Here is a 21,769-nt window from a genome sequence, read left to right on the forward strand (position 1 = left end):
GGCTACACCTAAATCTTGGAGGTGAATCTATTGTGCAGAGTTTCTCCAGTTAAAGCCCTTTGAAGTTAATGGGTTTAGATTGGACTAACTGCAGAATATTGTAATGTTAATCACAAACAAACCTCATAGCAGAAGCTGTACATTCTAAGTCTTCTAACTATTCACTATTGCTGTCCTGCATCTTAAGTACCTGGCCAGAGGCATCTTTGATCTGGAAGGAATGTTTCCCATTTTGTTCTTTACACCCTCTTCTAGAGTTTCTATTCTATCGTCTTTTAACCACCATAGCTGCTGCATCTGCCTTTATACTCATCGTAATCCACTCTGATTTATGTTACCAGTTACTTGACCTCTACTATATATTTAATATGGAAACTACTATAAGAGTACGCAAGTTGTTCATCCTTGCTCTATGCCAGTGGTCCCCAACCCCCGGGCCGTGGCCCGGTGCTGGGCCGCGAAGGCCTCGGTGCTGGGCTGCGGCTCCCTCTTCCCCCCCCCCACAGCGAGAAGCTCGCCAGGCTGCGAACAAATCGGCCGCCAAAGCGGCCGATCAGCTTGCGGCCCGGCAAGCTTCTTGCTTTGGGAGGGGGCGGGAAGAGAAGCTTTCCGGGCCGCAAGTTAATCGGTTGCTTCGGCGGGCCAATTTCCTTGCGGCCTGGAGGGGCGGGAAGAGGGAGCCGCGGCCGCTGGCATGCCGGCGGCGCAAACGCGCACACCAGACTTGCCGTGCGTGCGCGTTTGCGTTCAGCGGGGGCGCAAACATGTACACACGGCAAGTCCGCGCATGCGCGTTTTGTGCCGGGGCTGCCACGCACGCACGGGGCCCCGGGTCACCCTCTCCCCGCACCCCGATGCAGCCGTCCGCAGCCTGACCAAGGTTGCGGACCACTGCTCTATGCAGCTCTCCTCCTCACTGTTTCCAAATCACTGGGTATGAGCTTTTGAGATTCAAACCTCTGTTCCTCAGATATAAACACAAATGCCAAACCAACATGCATATTCACCATTAATTTGTTTACTACACCTTATTAAGAAATACTGCTCTGGCCGGTCTCCCTGCTGGAGGGAAGAAACAGCCAAGCCATGTGTATTTTTTCTCTGACTCTCTGCAGATTTGAGGCCTACTGCACAGGGCTGTTAGTGCAGAAGAAACAGGAGGCAAAAGAACCGCAACAGCATCCAGTTTCATCTGCACAACAACCCTGTGTGGTAGGCCTCAAATCTACAAAGGGTTGCTTGGCTGTTTCTTCCCTCCAGCAGTGAGGCCAGACAGAGCAGTATTTTGTGAGAAGGGGCTTTTCTGTCAGCCCCCCCTCAAAACGTAAACACAAGTCCCCCCACTGAGTCCCCTGCATTGCTCTCGGAAACGCCTCCCTCGCCTCAGTCCGGGGCTGTCAGAGGCTCCAACACAGCAGGCCTGAAGGGAGGGTGGCAGGGGATGGGAGTGCACTCATCAGCCACCTGCCAGCTCTGTCTGCAGTCTGAGGCAACGTGAACGGAGTTGTTGGAATGTGACAGTTAGGGGCGGGAGACACAGCATGATTGGGTGGGAGATGCAGCCCGATTGGGCTGGTTGGGCTGTTGGGGGTGGGTGCCAGTGGGGCCAGGCCAATCTGGACCCGGACAGGGACTGGACAGTCTCTGCCCAGGAGGGCTTTTCACAAATATATAATAGAGCAAAGTGTTAAAGATGTGGAGGGAAAGCAATTATTTTAGAAAACACTCCTGACACTGCAAATAACATAAACCCATGAGAATCAATGCATTGTAATCACTATGTAAACTTGTACCGTTCTGTCCCCATCCTTGGATTCTGCAGGACTTTCACGCTATCAGTCTTCATCAAGACCACTCTCCTGTTAGATTCAGCCATTTTGTCTGAGGAGTGCATGCACTCGAAAGCTCACGTCTTGGATTCATCTTTGTTGGTCTTAAAGGTGCTATTGGACTCAGTTTTTGTTTTGTTACTCTCCTGTTAAGCTTTCTTGAAGATTTGTACTGATTTAATTATTTCTAATTTAACCTGGCCTGGTGTGCAGTGTTTGCAGGGCTGAGAAAGAGGGAAGTCGCCTAAGGCAGATTGAAAATAATAAAATCTAGCAGAAACAAAGCACGAGGGCCAAACTGATGCAAAGTCATAAAAGTGGCATTATACGTAAGACAAATGAAGACTGGAAAAACATGCCATTAGGACAGGTAATACTTAGCACAGGGGTCTCCAGTATGTATTTATTTGGATTTTTATACCGCCCATTCTTTATGGCTTATAAGGTACATTGCATAAATTTACATGAAACATGATATGGTGTTAGTATGGTGTTCACAGATTCCGTGACACCCACCCGGTACTTTCCAGATGTCCACTAAGTCAGCGGTCTGCAAGCTTTCGCTTGCTGCGGACTGCTGCAGGGTAGTGGGGGGAGAGGGCGGCCCGAGGGCCGCGCATGTGCGGCAGCCCCAGTGCAAACGCGCATGCGCGGACTGCCGCGCATGTGCGTTTGCGCCCGGCACGGGTGCAAACGCGCGCGTGCGCGGCATTCCGCACATGCGTGTTTGCGCCGCCACTATGACGGCGGCCGCGGCTCCCCCTCCCGGCCCCTCTGGGCCGCGAGCAAATCGGCCGCTAAAGCTAAATCGGCCGCTAAAGCTTTGGCGGCCGATTTGCTCGCGGCCTGGCGAGCTTCTCGCTTCGGGGTGGGGAGGGAAGGAGGAGTCGCGGCCCGGCGCCGAGGCCTTCGCGGCCCGGCACTGGGCTGCGGCCCGCGGGTTGGGGACCACTACACTAAGTGTATTCAGAAGGTGGGACTTCAACCCAGCAGGGTTTATGATTGGCTGTACTGTTTTTGAAAAAGTTACTTTGGCAGCAGCTACCACCATCGTACAAAAATTTCCCCTGTACAACAGGAAGAGGTAAGCTGTGTGTATATGCGAGAAATGTTAAGGAGTGTGTCTGCCCTAAATGCGGAAGGGATACCGCTGGTGTTATCTATAACCTTGCTCTCCATTACATTTTGTGGTTGGCTCTGCCTTCTGGGGGCATCGTTTTATGGTTGCACCCACATACATGCAAGGATGCCAGAAGTGCTCACAGGTTCAATACAGTTAGGGACCCCTGACTTAGTATTCATGTGGTCCTTTAATAAAACTTCCAATACATTCGAAAGCTAGTGTGCTGTAAGTAATAGTAATAATTGTTATATCTGTGGGTCAAGGAACATGGAGACACTGGAATCCTTCAGCTCTTTATTAGTGATCTCAGCTCATAGTACACCAAACTTAACAGCCCGAACAATCTGCCTACCCAATATATACAAGCCAGAACAAAGTAACTTCCCACAGTTGCAGGCAATTTGATACCTGATTAGTTAAAAGTGATTGGATCCCTAGTGCATCTGGCTATGCGCTGCCCATTCAGGGATGTGATGGTTGTCTTTGAATCTACTGGTTCCGCGCAGGGAGACCAGCCAGGCATGAGGCAATCAGTGGCACGGGATTACGATCCTGCCTCGAACTTCGAGTTCTGGTCCTCAGTGGATCTACATACACAATAATAACAATAACAACAATAATTTTATTCTTATAGTCTGACCTTCCTTAGTCAGCTGGGGGGACAACATCAAGATAAAAAACATTCAATTCCACTAATTAACAGATACATTTGTTTTTTTTAATAAAAGCTGCTTTCTCATTATTATGATTATTACGGAGGGGGGTGGAGGTGGGGTCAGTTGGTCTTAGACAGATTTTTCTTAGATAGATGGTTTCAAACAGGCTCTCATATAGGGAGGCCAGCATCTTATTGGTATTAATTTCCAGACAGTGTAGGCGTGGCAGAACCGCTCAGTCTTACAGGCCCTCCAGAATTGTTTAAAAAAGAAGAGAAGAGTTAGTTTTATACCCCACTTTTCACTGCTGGAAAGGATCAAAGCAGCTTTCAATCGCCTCCCCTTTCTCCAACAACAGACTTCATGTGAGGGAGGTGGGGCTGAGAGAGCCCCGACACTACTGTTCTGTGAGAACAGTATTATCAGAACTGTGACAAGCACAAGGTCACCCAGCTGGCTGCATGTGGAGGAGCAGGTAATCAAACCTGGCTTGCCAAGTTAGAAGCCACCGCTCTTAACCACTACACCAAGCTGGATATCAAAGGGCCCTGATCCCACTAGGCAGAGCGTTCCAGTAGGCCAGGGCCAGGGCTGAAAAAAGTCCTCGCTTTGGCTGAGGTTGGTTTTACTTTTGGGGGGCTGGGGACCCTGAGCAAATTTTGATAATTCAATTTTAGTGCTCTTTGGTGTGCTTAGTGGTTAGTGTTAGACTAGGATCTAGTAGACCTGGTCTGAATCTCCACTCTGCCAAAAAGCTTGCTGGGTGACCTTGACTCAGGCGCACTCTCAGCCTGGCCTACCTCACAAGGTTGTGGTGAGATTATATAAATTTGAATAATGTAAACCTCTTGCGGGTCCTCAGTGGGAAGAAAGGTGGGCTATACATAAAGTAAATAGAAGAAGAGTTGGTTCTTATATGCTGCTTTTCTCTACCCAAAGGAGTCTCAAAGCGGCTTACAGTCACCTTCCCTTTCCCCTCCTCACAACAGATACCCCATGAGGTAGGTGAGGCTGAGAGAGCCCTGATATTCCTGTTTGGTCAGAACAGCTTTATCAGCCCTGGCAAGCGCAAGGTCACCCAGCTGGCTGCATGTGGGGGAGTACAGAATCGAACCTGGCTCGCCAGATTAGAAATCTGCACTCTTAACCACTACAGAAAACTGGCCAAAATCTTACCATCAAAGTTTTATTCAAGGTACGAGCTTTCTCGTGCACACACATTTCCTCAGGTACAGTGTAACGGAATGAAAGTAATCAGTTCAAACTTATAGGTAGTGTGAAAAAATAAATTAACATAAGGCATAATGAAAATGGTTAGCTAGCATTTGTCTCTCATTGCAAATAGGGTAATTCAGATTGTGACTTGTCCTTGAGAACCATGGAAAAAGTATTCCAGAGGCCATGTTAGCTCGTTGCAGCTAGGGCTGTCGACCCTGGGCTGAGAAATTTCTGGAGATTTATAGGGGGAGCCTGGGGAAGCAGGGCCCTCACGGGGGAATAATGTAATAGACTCCACCTTCCAAAGAGAGCCAATGGTGTAGTACAGGGGTAGTCAAACTGCGGCTCTCCAGATGTCCATGGACTACAATTCCCAGGAGCCCCTGCCAGCATTCGCTGGCAGGGGCTCCTGGGAATTGTAGTCCATAGACATCTGGAGAGCCGCAGTTTGACTACCCCTGGTGTAGTGGTTAAAGAGCAGCAGCCTCCAATCAGGACAACTGGGATTGATTCCTCCACAGGCAGCCAGCTGGGTGACCTTGGGCTAGCTGCAGTCGTGTTAGAGATGTAGAGTTCTCTCAGAGCTCTTCCAGCTCCACCTCCCTCATAGGAAATCTGTTGTGGGGAAGACAAAGGGAAGGCGATTGAAAGCTGCTTTGAGACTCCTTTGGATCTTGAAAAGCGGGGTATAAAAACCAACTCTTCTTCAAAGTGGCCATTTTCTCCTGGAAACTGCTCTCTGTCCTCTGGAGATCGGTTCTAACTCCATATTTGCAGGTAGTACCTGGAGGATGGCCATCGATTCAGCCAGGATTAAAAATTTAAATTTATTCTGTGTGTCTGGAGGGCCTCAAAGTATAAGATCATTTCAGCCAGGGATCACTTCAGCCAGTTTCTTACTGGTCCTCTATACCAGTCCATACCGTTTTGCCCCCCCCCCCCCATTCTGGCGAAAGTAAATTGGTTCTCTTTGGCACTCTAAAGCCTCCCCCCCCCCTCTCCTTTTGTCAGATGCATGTAGTGGGACAGATATTTATATATGAGTCGATGAAGAAAAGTTATAAACAGCAGGGTCAATGGGCTATGAATCACAGGAGCGAAAGGGAAATGTATTTGTGGAAAAGTCATGAAACTATGAAACAGCCTACAGTCTTAGCAAACAAACAAACAAACCAAACAGGCGTTTCTTCCCCCACAGCTTGCCCCGCACCGTCCTATTTTGACCAACTTTTCCAAGTGAGGGATATGTTCCTTTCAACTTCGCTTCCCTCATTCCCACCCTTGCCAAGATGTCTTCGAAAAGGCAGTATTAAGTAATACACCTCTGAAAACTTAAAAATTGCGTTTCCGGACGCGCCGCCTGTCATTTTCGCGCGGAGCCGGGACCGGGCGTCTTGTTTCTTTTTTCGGGTGGTGGGTGATGGGTGAAGCCGCCTTCCCCGTCCCCGCCAACAGCCCAGGAAAACGCCGCCGTCTGAGCGTGTGAAGCGGCCGGACTTTGGCTTGCAAGCATCGCCCGTCCGCTCGGCCGGCGCTGCAAAGTGCAGAAGGAGGGGCAAGCCGGGCGTGCGCTCCACAGGGCCTGGAGCCATTGGTCTCATGCTAGTTCCGGGGCCCCTGGGGCATAAAGCGTTTTATGCAATGTCTGGCGGGTGGGAGTGCGAGGGAAAACGCGATGGCTCAGCTGACGAGCACGCCTTTCTTTTGCAACTAGCGGCATAAGAAGAAAAAGAAGAAGAGGAGGAGGAGGAGGAGGAAGGGAGGAGGAAGAGGAGGAAGGGAGGGGGGGAATAAAAAGCAGCTCGCCGGGCGGTGCCGAAGCGCGCCTTCCCGACTCCAGTGAGCCTCTCGCCGGGAGGTTGGCGCATCCCAGCCCCGATGGGACCTCAGCGGCGCGTCGGCCGGGGAGCCTCAGCGGCTTGCAAGCTGCTCGTGGTCCTCGCCGCGTGCATCGTGCGAGCCGGCTGCCAAGGTAAGCCCGCCGTCGGGGCGAGCGGGGACTCTGGTCGGCGGCCCCCATGGCTGTGGGACGGCGCGGAGGTGCCCCCCACAGCCTTGCGCCCAGGGACGGATGCTGCCCGGGAAGGGGAGGACGGTCGATGTCGCCGAGGAGGCGACCCTCTCCGTGCACGGCTGGGACTTCCTCCCCCAATGCGCTCCCGTGGTCCTTGCAGCGCGCTCCTCCACAGAGCCGCCCTCTCACAAGTGCCGTGGAGCCCGCGGGCTGGCTCTGGGGTAGGGGAAAACCCCGCTTGGGACGGCCAGGGGACTAATGGGTCCTGTTTGCATCGCAGGCGTCGTAACCCCGTGGGATTCCGCGCGCGTTCGTGTCCCCCCGTTTCTTTTGTAGGTCGCCCGGGCGCACGAAGGCGCTTTTGCGTCCGCTTCTGTTCGGGACGGTAACCGGCTTTGCAATTCCTTCTTTTGCAAAGGCGTCCGCGCGAAGGTGCATCTTTTCTTTTACGGGATGGTTTTTTATTTACTTATTTTTGGAAAGGAGGGCTTCCCTCAGAGATGGCGCAGCGGGACGTCTCGGCCTGGGCAGTGAACGTGAGAAAACGGTGAACCCTATCCGTGCAGGACGCCTAGAGCGTGGTTGGCTTTTTTGGGGTGGGGGGTGGTGGTTTTGCTTGAGAAGCCAGAAAACAGCTATTTTGTCCCGCGCACAATAAGTTTCCCCCTCGGCCGCTCGCAGGCAGATCTGAAGTTGGAAGAGCGAACTTTTTCCTCGCCGCTTTGCTGTTGCTAGGCAACGCCGGGGGCAACATGTGACTGGCAGAGCAGGGCCGCCTGCGAGCCATATAGGCCTCATTACCCCCTCCTCCTCCTCCTCCCTCATCCCCTGGTACTAATCTGGTGGCTGAGGATGAAGGAGCTCTATCTCCCGCCATCGCGCCCTCCCCCACCGCCCTGCTTCCACCTGGGGATTTGCAGCCCCTTCCTTCGTCCCTTCCTGGCTCTCTCGGCTGTCACACCACAACACCACTGCAATTATCCTACAATGAGTGAAAACCCCATTGTCTGAGGAGGATTAGAAGGAAATTTCCTGGGGCGCCCCTATCAGCCCTGGGTGTGTGTGTGGGGGGGTGGCCCCACCGGGTCCTCTGTGTGTGTTGTGTGGCTGCATTCAAATAGTTAATCTGCTTTCTTTGCTCAACTCTTAGCATAAGCTCCTTAGAAGGAATCAAGTAAGTAATTATACAGCAACTGCTGCTAGCAGCACCCTCTTTTTCTGAGCAGGGAAGTAGTTAGGCAGATACCTGATGTCCACCGGGAGCCTTGCTAGAGCTCCAGCTGAGAAGGTCAGAATGGGCAGGAAGCTAATTCCTTGGCAGTTACTATTTTCATTAGTGTCGGAAGCCAAGCGCTGGCAAGCCTTGAGGTTTCAGGGTTCTCCCCCTCGTCCGAGCGGGTAATTTCCTCTCAAGTGTATTCTGTGGATTTCTCTGGATTCTGAGTTCCATATTAAGCCCTGGAAACAGATTCCAGAGTGGCAGCCATATTAATGTGTTACACTACAGGAACAAATGTCTTGGTGGCCACATACACAAATCTATGCATTGAGGTTCCCAATTGATATACATATAATTACCTTTTAAGTTCAAGATGGTACATGCCCTGTGCCCCCTTATTGTGACTACACTGTGAGGTAGGCTGGGATGATCAGTTCTGGTGTCGTGGTTAGAGGAGGAAGATCTGGGGAGAAGCTTATTGTGGTCCACACAAATTCTGGGAAACTCAGGTTCAGATCCCTGTTTACCTGTGTGTCATTGGGTGACTTTGGGCCAGTCTTGCAGCCTAGCCTATCACAGCGTTGTGGTGAAGGTAAAAATGGAGGGGAGGAGAACAACGTACAGCATCATGAGAGTCTTGAAGGAAGGTTAGCATAAAAATGGCCTAAATTAAAGAAACAATGACTGGCCAGAATTTGAACCTAAGATTGAGTGTCCCTGGTCCTGAGGCTCTAAGCATATCTCTCCCCGTCAGTCTGTTACATGGAAGTTGTGGAAGAAGCTGCAGTTTGGATCAGAGATATGAGCTTAAATAAAGAGGGGAACCTCAACCCCTGTGTCTAGAAACCAGATCCTTCATGAAATTTTAGGGGGGGGGGAGTCAAGTCCTTCTGAAACCTGTCTTTTTCTCCTGTAAAAGTGCTCAAAGGAATGCGGGAATCCTGATTTTTATTATTAAGGCTGTGTTGGGGTTGACATTGTATCTGTAGAAGTATGCATGCACAGTTTTATTCATATACCTTGAATAAAATTTTGTTGGTCTTAAAGGTGATACTGGGCTCAAAATGTGTTCTGCTGCTTCAGACCAACAGGACTACCCACTTGAATGTGGGGTTGATGGTTTCAGTCTCTTATTTCCTTCCATCTTGGCCCCAATCAGAATCATGGCAGCATGGTCAGCCTTTCATCTTTATCAGATTGATAAGGATGGTGGTTTGGGCTTTGAGACTTAACTATTACAACCAGACTGGCTGTTAACATACACAGTGAAGATGGGAACATAAGGTTTTTTAAAACAAACATAAGGTGTTGTTGTTGTTAGTTGCGAAGTCGTGTCCGACCCATCGTGACCCCATGGACAATGATTCTCCAGGCCTTTCTGTCCTCTACCATTCCCCAGACTCCATTTCAGCTTGCACCGACTGCTTCAGAGACTCCATCCAGCCATCCAGATAACATTCTCTGTTATCCCCTTCTTCTTTTGCCACCACAGTAGTAGGGCTAAAAGGACATGAAAGGACTCAATTTATGACATTTCTTATAACTAACATGATCACTTATTTGGACCTAGACAGGGTTTAAAAAAAATTGATGCACATTAGAGCTCACACAAAACAACTTATAACAATAATAAAGTCACTGATCAACTGTTCTTTCACCCCCAGTCGTTCAGCTGTTCTTAGCTTGTGAGAATATAAACTACAAGGCATTTTGTACCTCTACAACATCTATGTTCTTGTACCTCTACAAATGCATATTCCAGATGTCTAAAAGATTATTGAAACAAATGATCAATTAATGACTGCATTTGCCGTAATGAATATGCAATACTATGTTTCTAAGTCTGCTATGCTAATTAAACTGCAGGAGTGGAATAAAAATAGTTCCCCAACTAAGTTTGAATGGAATAATTCAGTATTAAAATCTAAATCTAATCTGAATCTAACTCAGTATTGTCACTCCAGACCCTCCCTTTGAAGTCTTCTGGAAAGTCAGTGGGGTGTTGTGTTAAGATTGATGGCCTAGGATTGGGGAGTTCTGGTTTCAGTTTCCCTCGGCCATTAAGCCCAATGGGTGACCATGGGCCAATCACTTTCCCGTTTTCCTAAACTACTTGGTAAGAAGATGGGGTTGGTGGATGGGCTGGGCTGGGCTGGGCTGGGTGGGAGGAGATTTTTATTGTTGTATTTTATTTTGTTGTAAGCTGACACAGGCAAGCAGTTGGGGAGCAGTGGCATAAAAGTCTAACAAAATAGATTTTGGACAGAGTTGTCATTTTGGTTTGTTACAGATATAGTGGCCAGTTTGGTGTAGTGGTTAGGAGTACGGACTTCTAACCTGGCATGCTGGGTTTGATTCTATGCTCCCCCACATGCAGCCAGCTGGGTGACCTTGGGCTCGCCACGGCACTGATAAAACTGTTCTGACCGAGCAGTGATATCAGGGCTCTCACAGCCTCACCTACCTCACAGGGTGTCTGTTGTGGAGAAAGGAAAGGGGCGCGACTGTAAGCCGCTTTGAGCCTCCTTCCGGTAGAGAAAAGCAGCATATAAGAACCAACTCTTCTTCTTCTAACTTTGTTTGTGTGGTTTTGCCCACTAGACCATTTATTTTAACTGTTTCGGATAATAGGACTGCCTGTACAAACGACAGGCTTGCAACACCAGGTTGGGGAAAAGGGAGAAGGAAATCAAGAAAACAAAAGAAAGAAAAATATTATTATCCCTAATAGGCTGTAGAGCTTTCATGATACGTTGACGTGTTTGTAACTGGGAGATATAGGTGATAAGTCATCTTGTAATTTTAGGTGCTGAGTAAGTCAATTTTAGGAGTAGGTAAGGTACAGCACAGCAGAGTTACGCCCCTCTGTCCACTGACCAATTGAGTGGTCTTAGAATGGTATGACTGCTTAAGATGCCATTGGCCATGGATGAGTAGTAAGAATAAATATGGTTATATTGTAGATCTTGGAGATTTCATGTTGGATTGTCTGGAAGGCTTTAGCTGAAAATATGTATATTTGTGTGTAGTGGTTAGTGGGTTTCTGGTAAAGGGGATGTTTCTGTATATATCACATAGTTTTATGGTGGTGACTAGAACATAAACCTGCTGCATGAACCAGTCCAGAGTCAGGACACTGATAGGATGGAAAGTATGAATCATAGAATCATAGAGTTGAAAGGGGCCATACAGGCCATCTATTCCAACCCCCTGCTCAATGCAGGATCTGCCCAAAGCATCCTAAAGCATCCAAGAAAAGTGTGTATCCAACCATTGCTTGAAGACTGCCAGTGAGGGGGAGCTCACCACCTCCTTAGGCAGCCTATTCCACTGCTAAACTACTCTGACTGTGAATTTTTTTTTCCTGATATCTAGCCTATATCGTTGTACTTGTAGCTTAAACCCATTACTGCGTGTCCTTTCCTCTGCAGCCAATGGGAACAGCATCCTGCCCCCATCCAAATGACAACCTTTCAAATACTTAAAGAGGGCTATCATGTCCCCTCTCATGCTCCTTTTCTCCAGGCTGAACATTCCTAAGCCAAACTGGGAATTGTAGTCCCTGGACATCTGGAGAACTACAGTTTGGCCACCCCTGATCTAGCCTGTGTCACACAGGTCAGGATGAATGTTCACATGGACTGATGCTAAATAGATTTCAGTTTAAAGCATTAAAATAAATATATTTAATGCAGTTCACATGTCCATTGTATAGAGCTCTGTGGAACTGGAATGTTCTTGAATGTGTGGCACATTTTTAATGAACAAGACTCATTTCATGTTCTCTGAAGCTGTGTTGTGTTCTGCCATGGGAATAATCTCTTCAGAACATGCAGTAAACCTTGAGTTCATGGAATGTTAGGTCTGAGGCTTGGGGAAAAGTCCTTAAGAACATAAGAGAAGCCATGTTGAATCAGGTATATGTCCATCCAGTCCAGTACTCTATGTTGGCGATCCCCAACCTGTGGGCTGAGGACCACATGTGGTCCTTCAACTAATTGGAGGTGGGCCCCGAAGGACGCCTCCCCCCCCCCGGCCCTTTACTTCATCCTCCCCAGCCCTTTACAACACACTTCATTGTTGTGGCGTGTCTGTATCTTATTTTGATGGGATATTTAAACATTACCATAGCGATCAGAGAGCGCTAGGGCAGTCGTTGAGAGTAGAGGAGTAAACTATCCAGTAAAAGGCGTTGAGTGGGCGTTGAGTGGTCTCCGGTGATAAAAAGGTTGGGGACCACTGCTCTATGTCACACAGTGGGTAAAACCCAGGTGCCCTCAGGAGTTCTGATTTTGATCAGAAAAGAAGGATTTGAGTCACAGGGCAAAGGAGATATAAAGAATATCAATCTGCTGTCCACTCTTGTGATAAAAATTTAACGCATATCTTTAGACTAGTCTGCTCCCATTGTGGAAGCTTTGGTTTTCTATTTGTTTTGTGTTTGAGTTTAAGTAGGACTGTGATCCTGTTACTAATAGTACTATTAAGATTTTTCTTTTAAAATTCTTTTTAAAAAAGCATTGCTGAATATGAATAACAGGAGCCCTTTGATATAAAGTAAGTATAGCGCTCCAAGCAACAGGGTTTTAAGTTCAATCTCTGATTGTTTATAGTTACTGCAAAAGAAGAGATAAAAAGATCAGTAAAGCAATCTACAAGTTTCTTTCTGGTTTGATACGAGAATAAATTTGTTAACTAGAAAGTCATCAGTACTCAGGTTCTTGTACCTTCCTTCATCTTTTTTTAAATAATTTACTCGTTTTTTATGGTCCAGGCAGTGAAGTATATCAGGAATTTGCTAAGTAATCACCTAAAAGAGGAAAATAGGGCAAGAAGACACCATTTCAGTTAAAAGTTGAAAGTTGTAACTAGATGACACCTGGTTAGTCTTAAATCCTTCTTTAAAAATAGTTAGAGTTACAGTCAATTATTAAACTGTGGAGCTGAAGAGAAACAAGTGTTGTGCAATCTATTCAACACTTCCAGCTTCATGAAAGACAGTCCTTCTTTCATGTGTTGAGCTAACTAGAAATTTGAGCAACAAAATTCCACTTTAATCCAGATTTACCTTCCATGTGTTCCACAGGAAATGAGCGAAACGGTCATTTGAGGGGAGATGTTAGAAGGCTATACCAGTAAAGCCTTTGATATTGTTTTTCTGGGCTGAAAAGCATTGTTCTGAGCCTTGCAAGGTTAAATTTTTGGAAGGTCAAATTTAGTATTTTTCTTTCAGTTAATGTGGATTTAAAGTTGTTGGCCTTTAAATGAAGTTAAAAAAAAACAATTTCTGTAAAATGCTACCAAATTAACAGGCCAGAGTAACAATATTCAGATTTTGACCTTAAGTAGTACTTATTTGACTGACATGTTCTTAATGTAACGTTAACCAAAAGGAATCTTTCAGAAGAGTAGCCATGTTGGTTTATGGCAGCTGAAGTCCTGCAATACCATAAAGACTAACTTGTGTATTGTGGCGTAATTGTCCCCAAGTTGATGGTGCTGCAGACTGTCTTCGATAAGGATGTCCACGAAAGCAGCATTTTTAGTAATAGAAGATAAATAATGTATGTGTTAGGTATATGTGGCTGAGAACTAGTTACTGTTCTTATTGGATAGTATTTTTAGTTAATTGTGGTGATCCTGTTTGTCTTCTTTGTTAATATTGTAGCTAGCCTTGCAATTAACTTAAAAAGTCATGTAATGCTTTTGCAGGTGCCTTACACCCTGTATAAAACACTAAATCTGATTCTGACTGTAGCTTTGCTACCACTAACACATGAAACTCTTACTATCTGGAACAGGGGTAGTCAAACTGCGGCCCTCCAGATGTCCATGGACTACAATTCCCAGGAGCCCCTGCCAGCATTCGCTGGCAGGGGCTCCTGGGAATTGTAGTCCATGGACATCTGGAGGGCTGCAGTTTTGACTACCCATGATCTGGAATGTTTCATTCTATTTTTTTTTGAATCCATGCATATGCAAGGAAATCCTAGCAAAGGTGAAATGAATTGGTGTAAACTCTGTAAGATCCAAGCACCTGTGAGAAATTGCTCATTTGGCTGATATATGAAAGCTAAGGGCCATTAGGATTTTGCCATGCCCTGGAATAAAACAAAAATCAGGCAGGAAAATGCACTGAAACATAAGGAAATGTACCACAATTGGGCTCTTTTGAAATACAATCTGAAGATTTTAAAGTGGGAAGTTACACACAAAGTAGCACTATTCTTTTTCAGATAAGGTGTTTGCCTCAAAACAGTTGAGTGGTATCAGGCACCCAGCGGTTATAAAATGACCAGGAAGGGCTTTTGCTTTGGCCATTTTATACGTACAGTAAACCATGTTTATTGCAGATTATTCTTGGCTGGGTCTTTGTCATTGACAGCTGACTTAGCCTTTCTATCCAGCTTGGCTCCATCATGAAATGTTCTGGATTGTCTGAACTAAAAGACGGTAAAGGTGGTTACAATTTTAAGAACACTTGCCTGGGAATAAACCCTAGGGGATATGATGTGACTACTGAGTAAATCTATTCAGGATTGCTTCCTGTGATTTTGTTCAAAGGCTGGGTACCTGTATTTATACAACTATCATTTAGAACAGTGATTCGTTACATTTTCAGTATAGTGACTCACATGTCCAAATTTACTTGGTATAGTGACCCAGCTAAGGAAGGCCCAAGTTAAACTATGACCTTGGCACCCTCTAGTTCAGCATTCCATTCTCCCTCTAGGGAGTGGGAACTACTATTCTATTCTTTCCCTCTCTAATTCTAAGGTTCTATTTTTTTTCCTTTCCTTCTACTCTGAGCAGAAGGCAGCAAAGGCGGAGGGAGCAGAGCTATTAAAGGCTAGGTCTCGTATTAGACTAATTGTTGGTCATTTTAGGGGTTGCTTTTCAGCTTACCATAAAGGAAATGGAGCAGGAAGGAGAATTGGAGGCACCAATCATGTCAGAAGGAAAGGTACCAGTGAAGTTGGCAGGTGCGTCTGCTGGGACTGTCCCTTCCCCAGCCACCAAGCACGCTTCTCCATGCAGCAAATGCAACAGATTGGGCAGACATGAAGGGGAAGCCATGTGTTGAGGCTAACAGTGATGTTAGCAGTAAAGAGCAACCTCAAGGTGGACAGGGCAGTCCGATGTGAACAAAGGGAAACAGTTTGCTGTTCAGTCCAAGATACAGATGTACACAGATGCGAGCCTTTGGGGCTGGGGGGTGATGTTGCAGGAGGCATTGGTGCAGGGCTTGTTGAAGCCAGAAGAAGCAAGACTGCACATAAATGTCCTGAAGATGAGAGCAGTACATCTGGCACCACTGCATTTTCTTTACAAGAAGCATCTGGTGGTCAGAACCGACAACGTAGTGGTAAAGGTATATTTAAACAATATTTAAACAAGCAAGGTGGTTCAAAGTCTTCGAGGCTGCACGTGGAGGCATTGAAGGTGTTGCGCTGGGCAGAGAAGAATCTGAAGTCGTTGATAGCCGAGCACATAAAGGGTGTAGACAACAAAAGAGCAGATTGGCAACGTTACATGACCCTATCCGAAGCGGAATGGCAGTTAAAGAAAGAAGTGTTCTGCTAGATAGTGGACAGAATGGGAGAACCAGATGTGGACCTATTGACGACAAAGGAAAACAGACAAACAAGAAGGTTCCAGATACCACCATCCAGAGGCTGAAACAGTGAATGCCCTGGTGGCAGATTGTCCAGTGATACTACTGTATGCGTTTCCTCCATTTCCAGTGTTAAAGAGAATAATTCAGCTAAGAGCAGAAGTGATCCTCATTGCCCTGTGTTGGCCAAGAAGATGATGGTTCTCTACACTGGTAAGGTTATAAACTCAGGAGCCACTGCAGTTACCATTGTGTCCAAACGTATTTACACAGTGACCAGTGTGGCATCAGGAGTTGGGGTGGTTATGGATAACTGCCTGGAGGTTGAGTGGAAACAGCTACAGGAGCAAGGATACAGTGCAGAGGTGATCACCGAGATCCTAACATCAAGGAAGAAGTCAACAACTAGAATATATGGTTACACTTGGAAGGTGTTTGTGAGATGATACAGGAGGAAAAAAGTGCATTATATGGTTCCGCAAATTAAGGAAGTGTTGGAATTTTTGCAGAAAGGAGTTGGAAGCTAACTGCAGCTATGCTGAAGAGACAGGTGGCTGCCCTATCTTCAGTACTTCCAAATGTTCAAGGTCAAAGTCTATCAAGACACCCACACATAGTACGTTTTTTGAGAGAATGGCTACTTCAGTGCTGTTGAAGCATCAGCTCTCATCCTAGAACCTTAACATAGAGTTAAAAGGACTGAGGAAACCTCCGCTTCAACCTCTAAATTCAGTAGATTTAAAGTTGCTCAGAATGAGTTATTCTTGGTGGCAATGACGTCAGCAAGACGACTTTCAAAACTGGCAGCCTTGTCAGTAAGAAAGGAATTGTGCATAGTGCACAAAGAAAAGATGATTCTGCGATTAGACCTAATCTTTCAACTGAAAGTCAGCTCTGCCTGTCATAGAGAACAAGAAATTGTTTGACCAACCTTTTATAGAAGACTGAAAGATGAGAAAGAAAAGGAGTGGCACTCTCTAGATGAGCGCAGAGCACTTAAGGTGTTCCTAAAAAAGACTGAACATATTAGAAGGTCAGAATCTATGTTTATAGCTATAGCACAGCCCAACTGAGGAACAAAAAAGTCTGCGGCAGTGGTAAGCAGGTGCTTAAGAGACTGCATTTGAGAGGTGTAAAGGTAAAGGTATCCCCTGTTCAAGCACCGGGTCATGTCTGACCCTTGGGGTGACGCCCTCTAGCGTTTTCATGGCAGACTCAATACGGGGTGGTTTGCCAATGCCTTCCCCAGCTGGGTACTCATTTTACTGACCTCAGAAGGATGGAAGGCTGAGTCAACCTTGAGCGGGCTGCTGGGATTGAACTCCCACCCTCATGGGCAGAGCTTCAGACTGCATGTCTGCTGCCTTACCACACTGCGCCACAAGAGGTTCATTTGAGAGGTGTACAAGTGTCAAAGATTTAAGAGCACCAGATAGAATTATAGCTCATTTCCTTAGAAATGCAGCACTGACAAACAGCTTCAGTGGAGGAAATTTGTTAAGCAACCATGTGGGCACCGTTATCAACATTTATTAGGTATTATAAAATCAATGCCTACAGCATGTCTCAGGCAGCCTTCGGACAAAGGGTGCTGGACCAAGTTAAACAGGATGATGAATGATGATCCCGCCCAAGTAGGACACAGTTTGGGGAGGTCCCAGAAGATGTCCTTGCCCCCTAGAGGGAGAAGTGAACCATCAGTTGTGTATCATTTGATACCTTGTGAAGGGGGAAAAAAGTGGACATCTTTATTCCTCCTATATCATCATTATTGAAAACAACAACAAAGAGTTTGTCATTTGCTGCACTAATGTGTTATGTTTGATTCATGTTGTGGTTCTTTTTCTTGTTGTTAGTATAGTTAGTAGATTATTAAGGAATTTAAAAGCTGTTGGAGTTGCCAAACTGATCATGAGGGCAACTCCTGCCTTGATGACAACAGGAAAAACTTTCTAAGTCCTGCTTCCCTGACAGACTGGTGGAAATCACCTGGAAAATGTCCTCTTTTACCCCCTTGAGGAGAAGGACCCTTCACAAGGTATCAAATCATAATTTTCTAAAGTGGCTAACCAAACATTTCTGAGAAACAAACAAAAATCGCCTTAAGGCAGCCTTTCTCAACTTTTTTTTTTTTTTACTATTTAGAAACCCCTGAAACATTCTTCAGGCTTCAAGAAACCCTAGATAGAAGTGGCTTGAACATACAGAATATGGTTGGAAAGCATAGCTGTGTACGTGCCCACCCAGGACCCCTCCCTTCACACCATTTCCAGACCCATCATTGGTCTGAGAGGAGGAGCAGGTCAACATGACCATATATGGTCATATCGTATTCGGCCATATCACCCATTAGATGTTTAACAAATTTTAAATATATATAAAAATATATTAAAAATTAACTCCCACTTATTCAGGAAAACCTTCCAGGGCCATCAAGAAATCACAGGGTTTCACGAAACCCTGGTTGAGCAAGCGTGCCTTAAGAGCCCAGCTGCCCCATGTAACCTAAGAAAGTGGAATTTTGACACATACAGCTTTTGCATACAAAGATTACATTCCGTTTTTTTAAAACCATTCTTTCCTTCTCCATTATTCCCCCTAATCTCCTTAAGATTCTAAGAAACCCACTGTCATAACAATCAGGATACATTTTTCTAGATCAACAATATATACAGTGAAAGAACGAAAATACCAATTAATGTATGTCATGGAAAACATGGCTTCCACTGGTTGCCAAAATACAAAGCAGAGCAATGAAAAGGGTAGAAGCAGCCATTAGGGAGTCTTGACTCACAACCCACTTTCAGACAGTTTGTGACCCACTTTTGGGTCTCAACTCACAGGTTGGGAAACACTGATTTAGAACATACTTTGGGCTCTTTTGGGGACATACTGTTAGGGTTACCAACAGTCTGGAGTAAAAGAAATGTGCTATACCTTTTACTGAGGTTTAGTGGCAAGGTTTATGTTTACTAGGTTATTTACTTCCTTTCCATGAAAATCTTCCATTTGTCCACTAAACTGCTTAAAGATGCAAACCATTTTTTTCCTCCGGGTTGTAACTTGGCAGCCTTGCATGCCATAATACTTCAAGTAAATATTCTGCACCCAGAATGGTGTGATTGCTAAGATTTCGTTGCAAGTTTTACCGATTCCCCTGTGTGTCCATCTCTTTCTCTCTCTGCTGGCTTTAATTTGTTGCGTACAATCACACTGTAGCAGTTGCTTCAAAAATCAGAATGCTTTACCATTTTTCTTCCTATGGGCACAGGATTGTTTCAGTCTTGTGGAGAGAAGGACGCTCTTTATACTGCATAGAACTTCAGAGATTCCGTAGCTTGTAGCATTTGTCTATGGCTGTCTTTACTTTTGGACCACAGAAGTTGAATCTGAAAGACCACACCTAAGCAGACCTACTCAGAAATCCCACTCAGGTTAATTCAGTGGGGTGTACAATTGCTTGTGATTCTTATTTTTTCATTTGGCCCAGTTGGTGGGAGCATTAGTAATTTTAATTTATTTATATTTATTTTATTCAGTGCAGTTATATACCTTGTGGCTCAGGGCGGTTTACAGAGAACATGAATCGGGCAACAGAATACAATATAAGTCCAATAACTATATCATCAAAAAGGCATCATCAACATGAACCATAACAGAAGCAACAGTAGAACATTTGAACATTATTACCATAACCCCATGGAATGGGCGTATCTGAGTGGGATGGGGTTCTGGGGGCACAGTAGATGTTGTCACTGACCTCAACCAAATGCCTGTTGGAATAGCTCCATTTTACAGGTCCCCTAGAACTGTGTCAGCGCTGACAGGGCCCAGATCTCTTTTGGAAGCTCATTCCACCAGGTGGGGGCCAAGAAAAAGAACGACCTGGACTTGGTTGAGGTCAAAAGTGAATTATGATTCACTATAGTGATTTAGGATGTGCTGAGCTGGGCTGATTGAGAGACTAGATAATGACGCTAATAGATAATGAAGCTAATGTAATGAAAAAAGGTGTAAATAAATATTTTAATTGAAAACGTAATATATTGTCCTCAACAAATTCTGCTTTAGGTAGAATGTTTTGATTGCACCTTTGTCATTCTGTTTGTTAAAATGGGTCTCCTTATGTAAAGTTATTCCTGGTTTACTAAGATAACAGTTGAACATACACATTTCTAAGCATATATTTCTAGTTGTATATAAGCCAACATGGTGTATTGTTTAAGAGCAGTAGATTTTAATATGGGAAGTTGGGTCTGATTCCTTGTTCCTCCACAGAAAGCTTGCTGGGTGACTTTGGGCAAGTCACAGTTCTCAGAACTCGCACCCCATTTACCTCACAAGGTGCCTGCTGTGGGGAGGGAAAAGGAAAGGAGAGCCAGTTTGGTGTGGTGGTTAGGAGTGTGGACTTCTAATCTGGCATGCCAGGTTCGATTCTGCAGTCCCCCACATGCAACCAGCTGGGTGACCTTGGGCTTGCCATGGCACTGATAAAACTGTTCTGACCAAGCAGAGATATCAGGGCTCTCTCAGCCTCACCCACCTCACAGGGTGTCTGTTATGGGGAGAGGAATGGGAAGGCGATTGTAAGCCGCTTTGAGCCTCCTTCGGGTAGAGAAAAGCGGCATATAAGAACCAACTCTTCTTGTTCTTCTTCTTCTTCTTTAAGCTGCTTAGAGACTCCTTAGGGTAGACAAAAAGCAGGGCATAAAAACTTTGTGTTCTTGATCTTCTTGTTCCTGAATTATGTCGTAGAAATTTAACAACTCAGTTGGAAAAGTACTGTAACTCATTTTCAGTCAAATACCTTTTCCACCTTTTACCTCAGCATATTTTTTGTAATGGTTTCAAGAACTGCACTTTAATGAGTGAACATGTAAATGCTGAGGCTGAGTGGGTTGCCTTTGGCACTTAGAATAACCATTTTAGTGTTTTCTGCATTTTGCAACTCTTAAAAGCAGATTAAAGGTTGTAGGATTAGTGATATATAAAAAAGGATACTCAAGATTTGCGATATGCCTCCTGCCTTAGCATTTTCTTAGTCATCTAGTCGTTTTTTATTAAATGGATTTACTCCTTTGGTTTGCACAAAGATAAACCACTATGGTGTATGGAATCTCACTGGCTTTCACAAAGGTTAATTTCAGAAATATGTTGAAAGATTTATAATGCAACCCTAAGCCGAGTAACAGCCTTCTTAGTGCATTGACTTCCATGGACTTAAAATAGTGTAACTTTGTGCTCAGTCAGAAATAAGGAGTAAAACTAAGGTCTGTAATTCCAAGCATGTATTCCATGCTTAAGATATTCAAAATGATTATTTCTTGGTTTCCAGAAAAAAAAGCAATACACTTTATAAGATTACGTTTATTGTGTTTGGTGTTAAAATGAGCATTTTTATTAGTGGTTACATAAAAATATACAGTTTGTGTAAATATTGCAAGCTACAGTACAATACAGCAAATAAGATGAGAATGTGTGTTGAAATATTATAATGGTGAGGATCATCAGGGTTTTTTGGTCTTCATTATTATTACTCCTCTCTCTTTCTCCTCTTCCTGGGCTCCCCTTCTGAGAACAGAGCCATCTCAGACTTCTTTCTTCGACTAGTCCTTCTTAAATGTGGTTTCCCAGTCATCCCCATTCTTGTTCCTTTGTCTTGCTTACAGGTCAGCCATGAGCAGGATGTTACTAAGAGGCCAGATATTCCAGGTCCAGAAAATTGTTTCAAGCTCTGAACAGGAGGGTCTTGGTTCTTTCTTCCTTGATTGACCAAGGACAAGCGAGCTGGCCTACAACCTCCATCACAGGGTTGCTGGGAACAAGCATGACAGTAACTTACATTTTTTTACTGGTATTGTCTCACAGGTGTGTGCATGTGAAGATGCCATTTGGCCATTTTCTTACTAGCACATCTGAAGCAGCTAACTTTAATTCTGGGTTGGGCCGGACATGGCGGCCTGCCGACTCGGGGGCCGCGTGCTGCCCCGCTAGCGCCCGCTGTATTCCAGGTACAGCGGGCTTTGCCCTAGTCATCAGATTAATAAAATACATAAATGATAGTAGTTTGATATACAGCGTAATCATTTGTACTA

At 45.4% G+C, this 21,769-nt stretch overlaps 1 protein-coding gene across 1 annotated transcript in view; it reads left to right on the top strand.

The window, feature by feature from the left end:
* Nucleotides 1-6,645: 6,645 nt before the first annotated feature.
* Nucleotides 6,646-21,769, top strand: part of LRP2 (LDL receptor related protein 2) — a 216,187-nt gene continuing 201,063 nt past the window's right edge. Inside the window, exon 1 of the mRNA XM_077319790.1 lies at nucleotides 6,646-6,798. Within this exon, the coding sequence (XP_077175905.1) occupies nucleotides 6,705-6,798 (94 nt within the window). The 5' untranslated portion in view covers nucleotides 6,646-6,704. The remainder of the gene's footprint in view (nucleotides 6,799-21,769) is intronic.

This window comes from Paroedura picta, chromosome 2, assembly GCF_049243985.1.
Source record: "Paroedura picta isolate Pp20150507F chromosome 2, Ppicta_v3.0, whole genome shotgun sequence".
Classification (NCBI taxonomy): Eukaryota; Metazoa; Chordata; class Lepidosauria; order Squamata; family Gekkonidae; genus Paroedura; species Paroedura picta.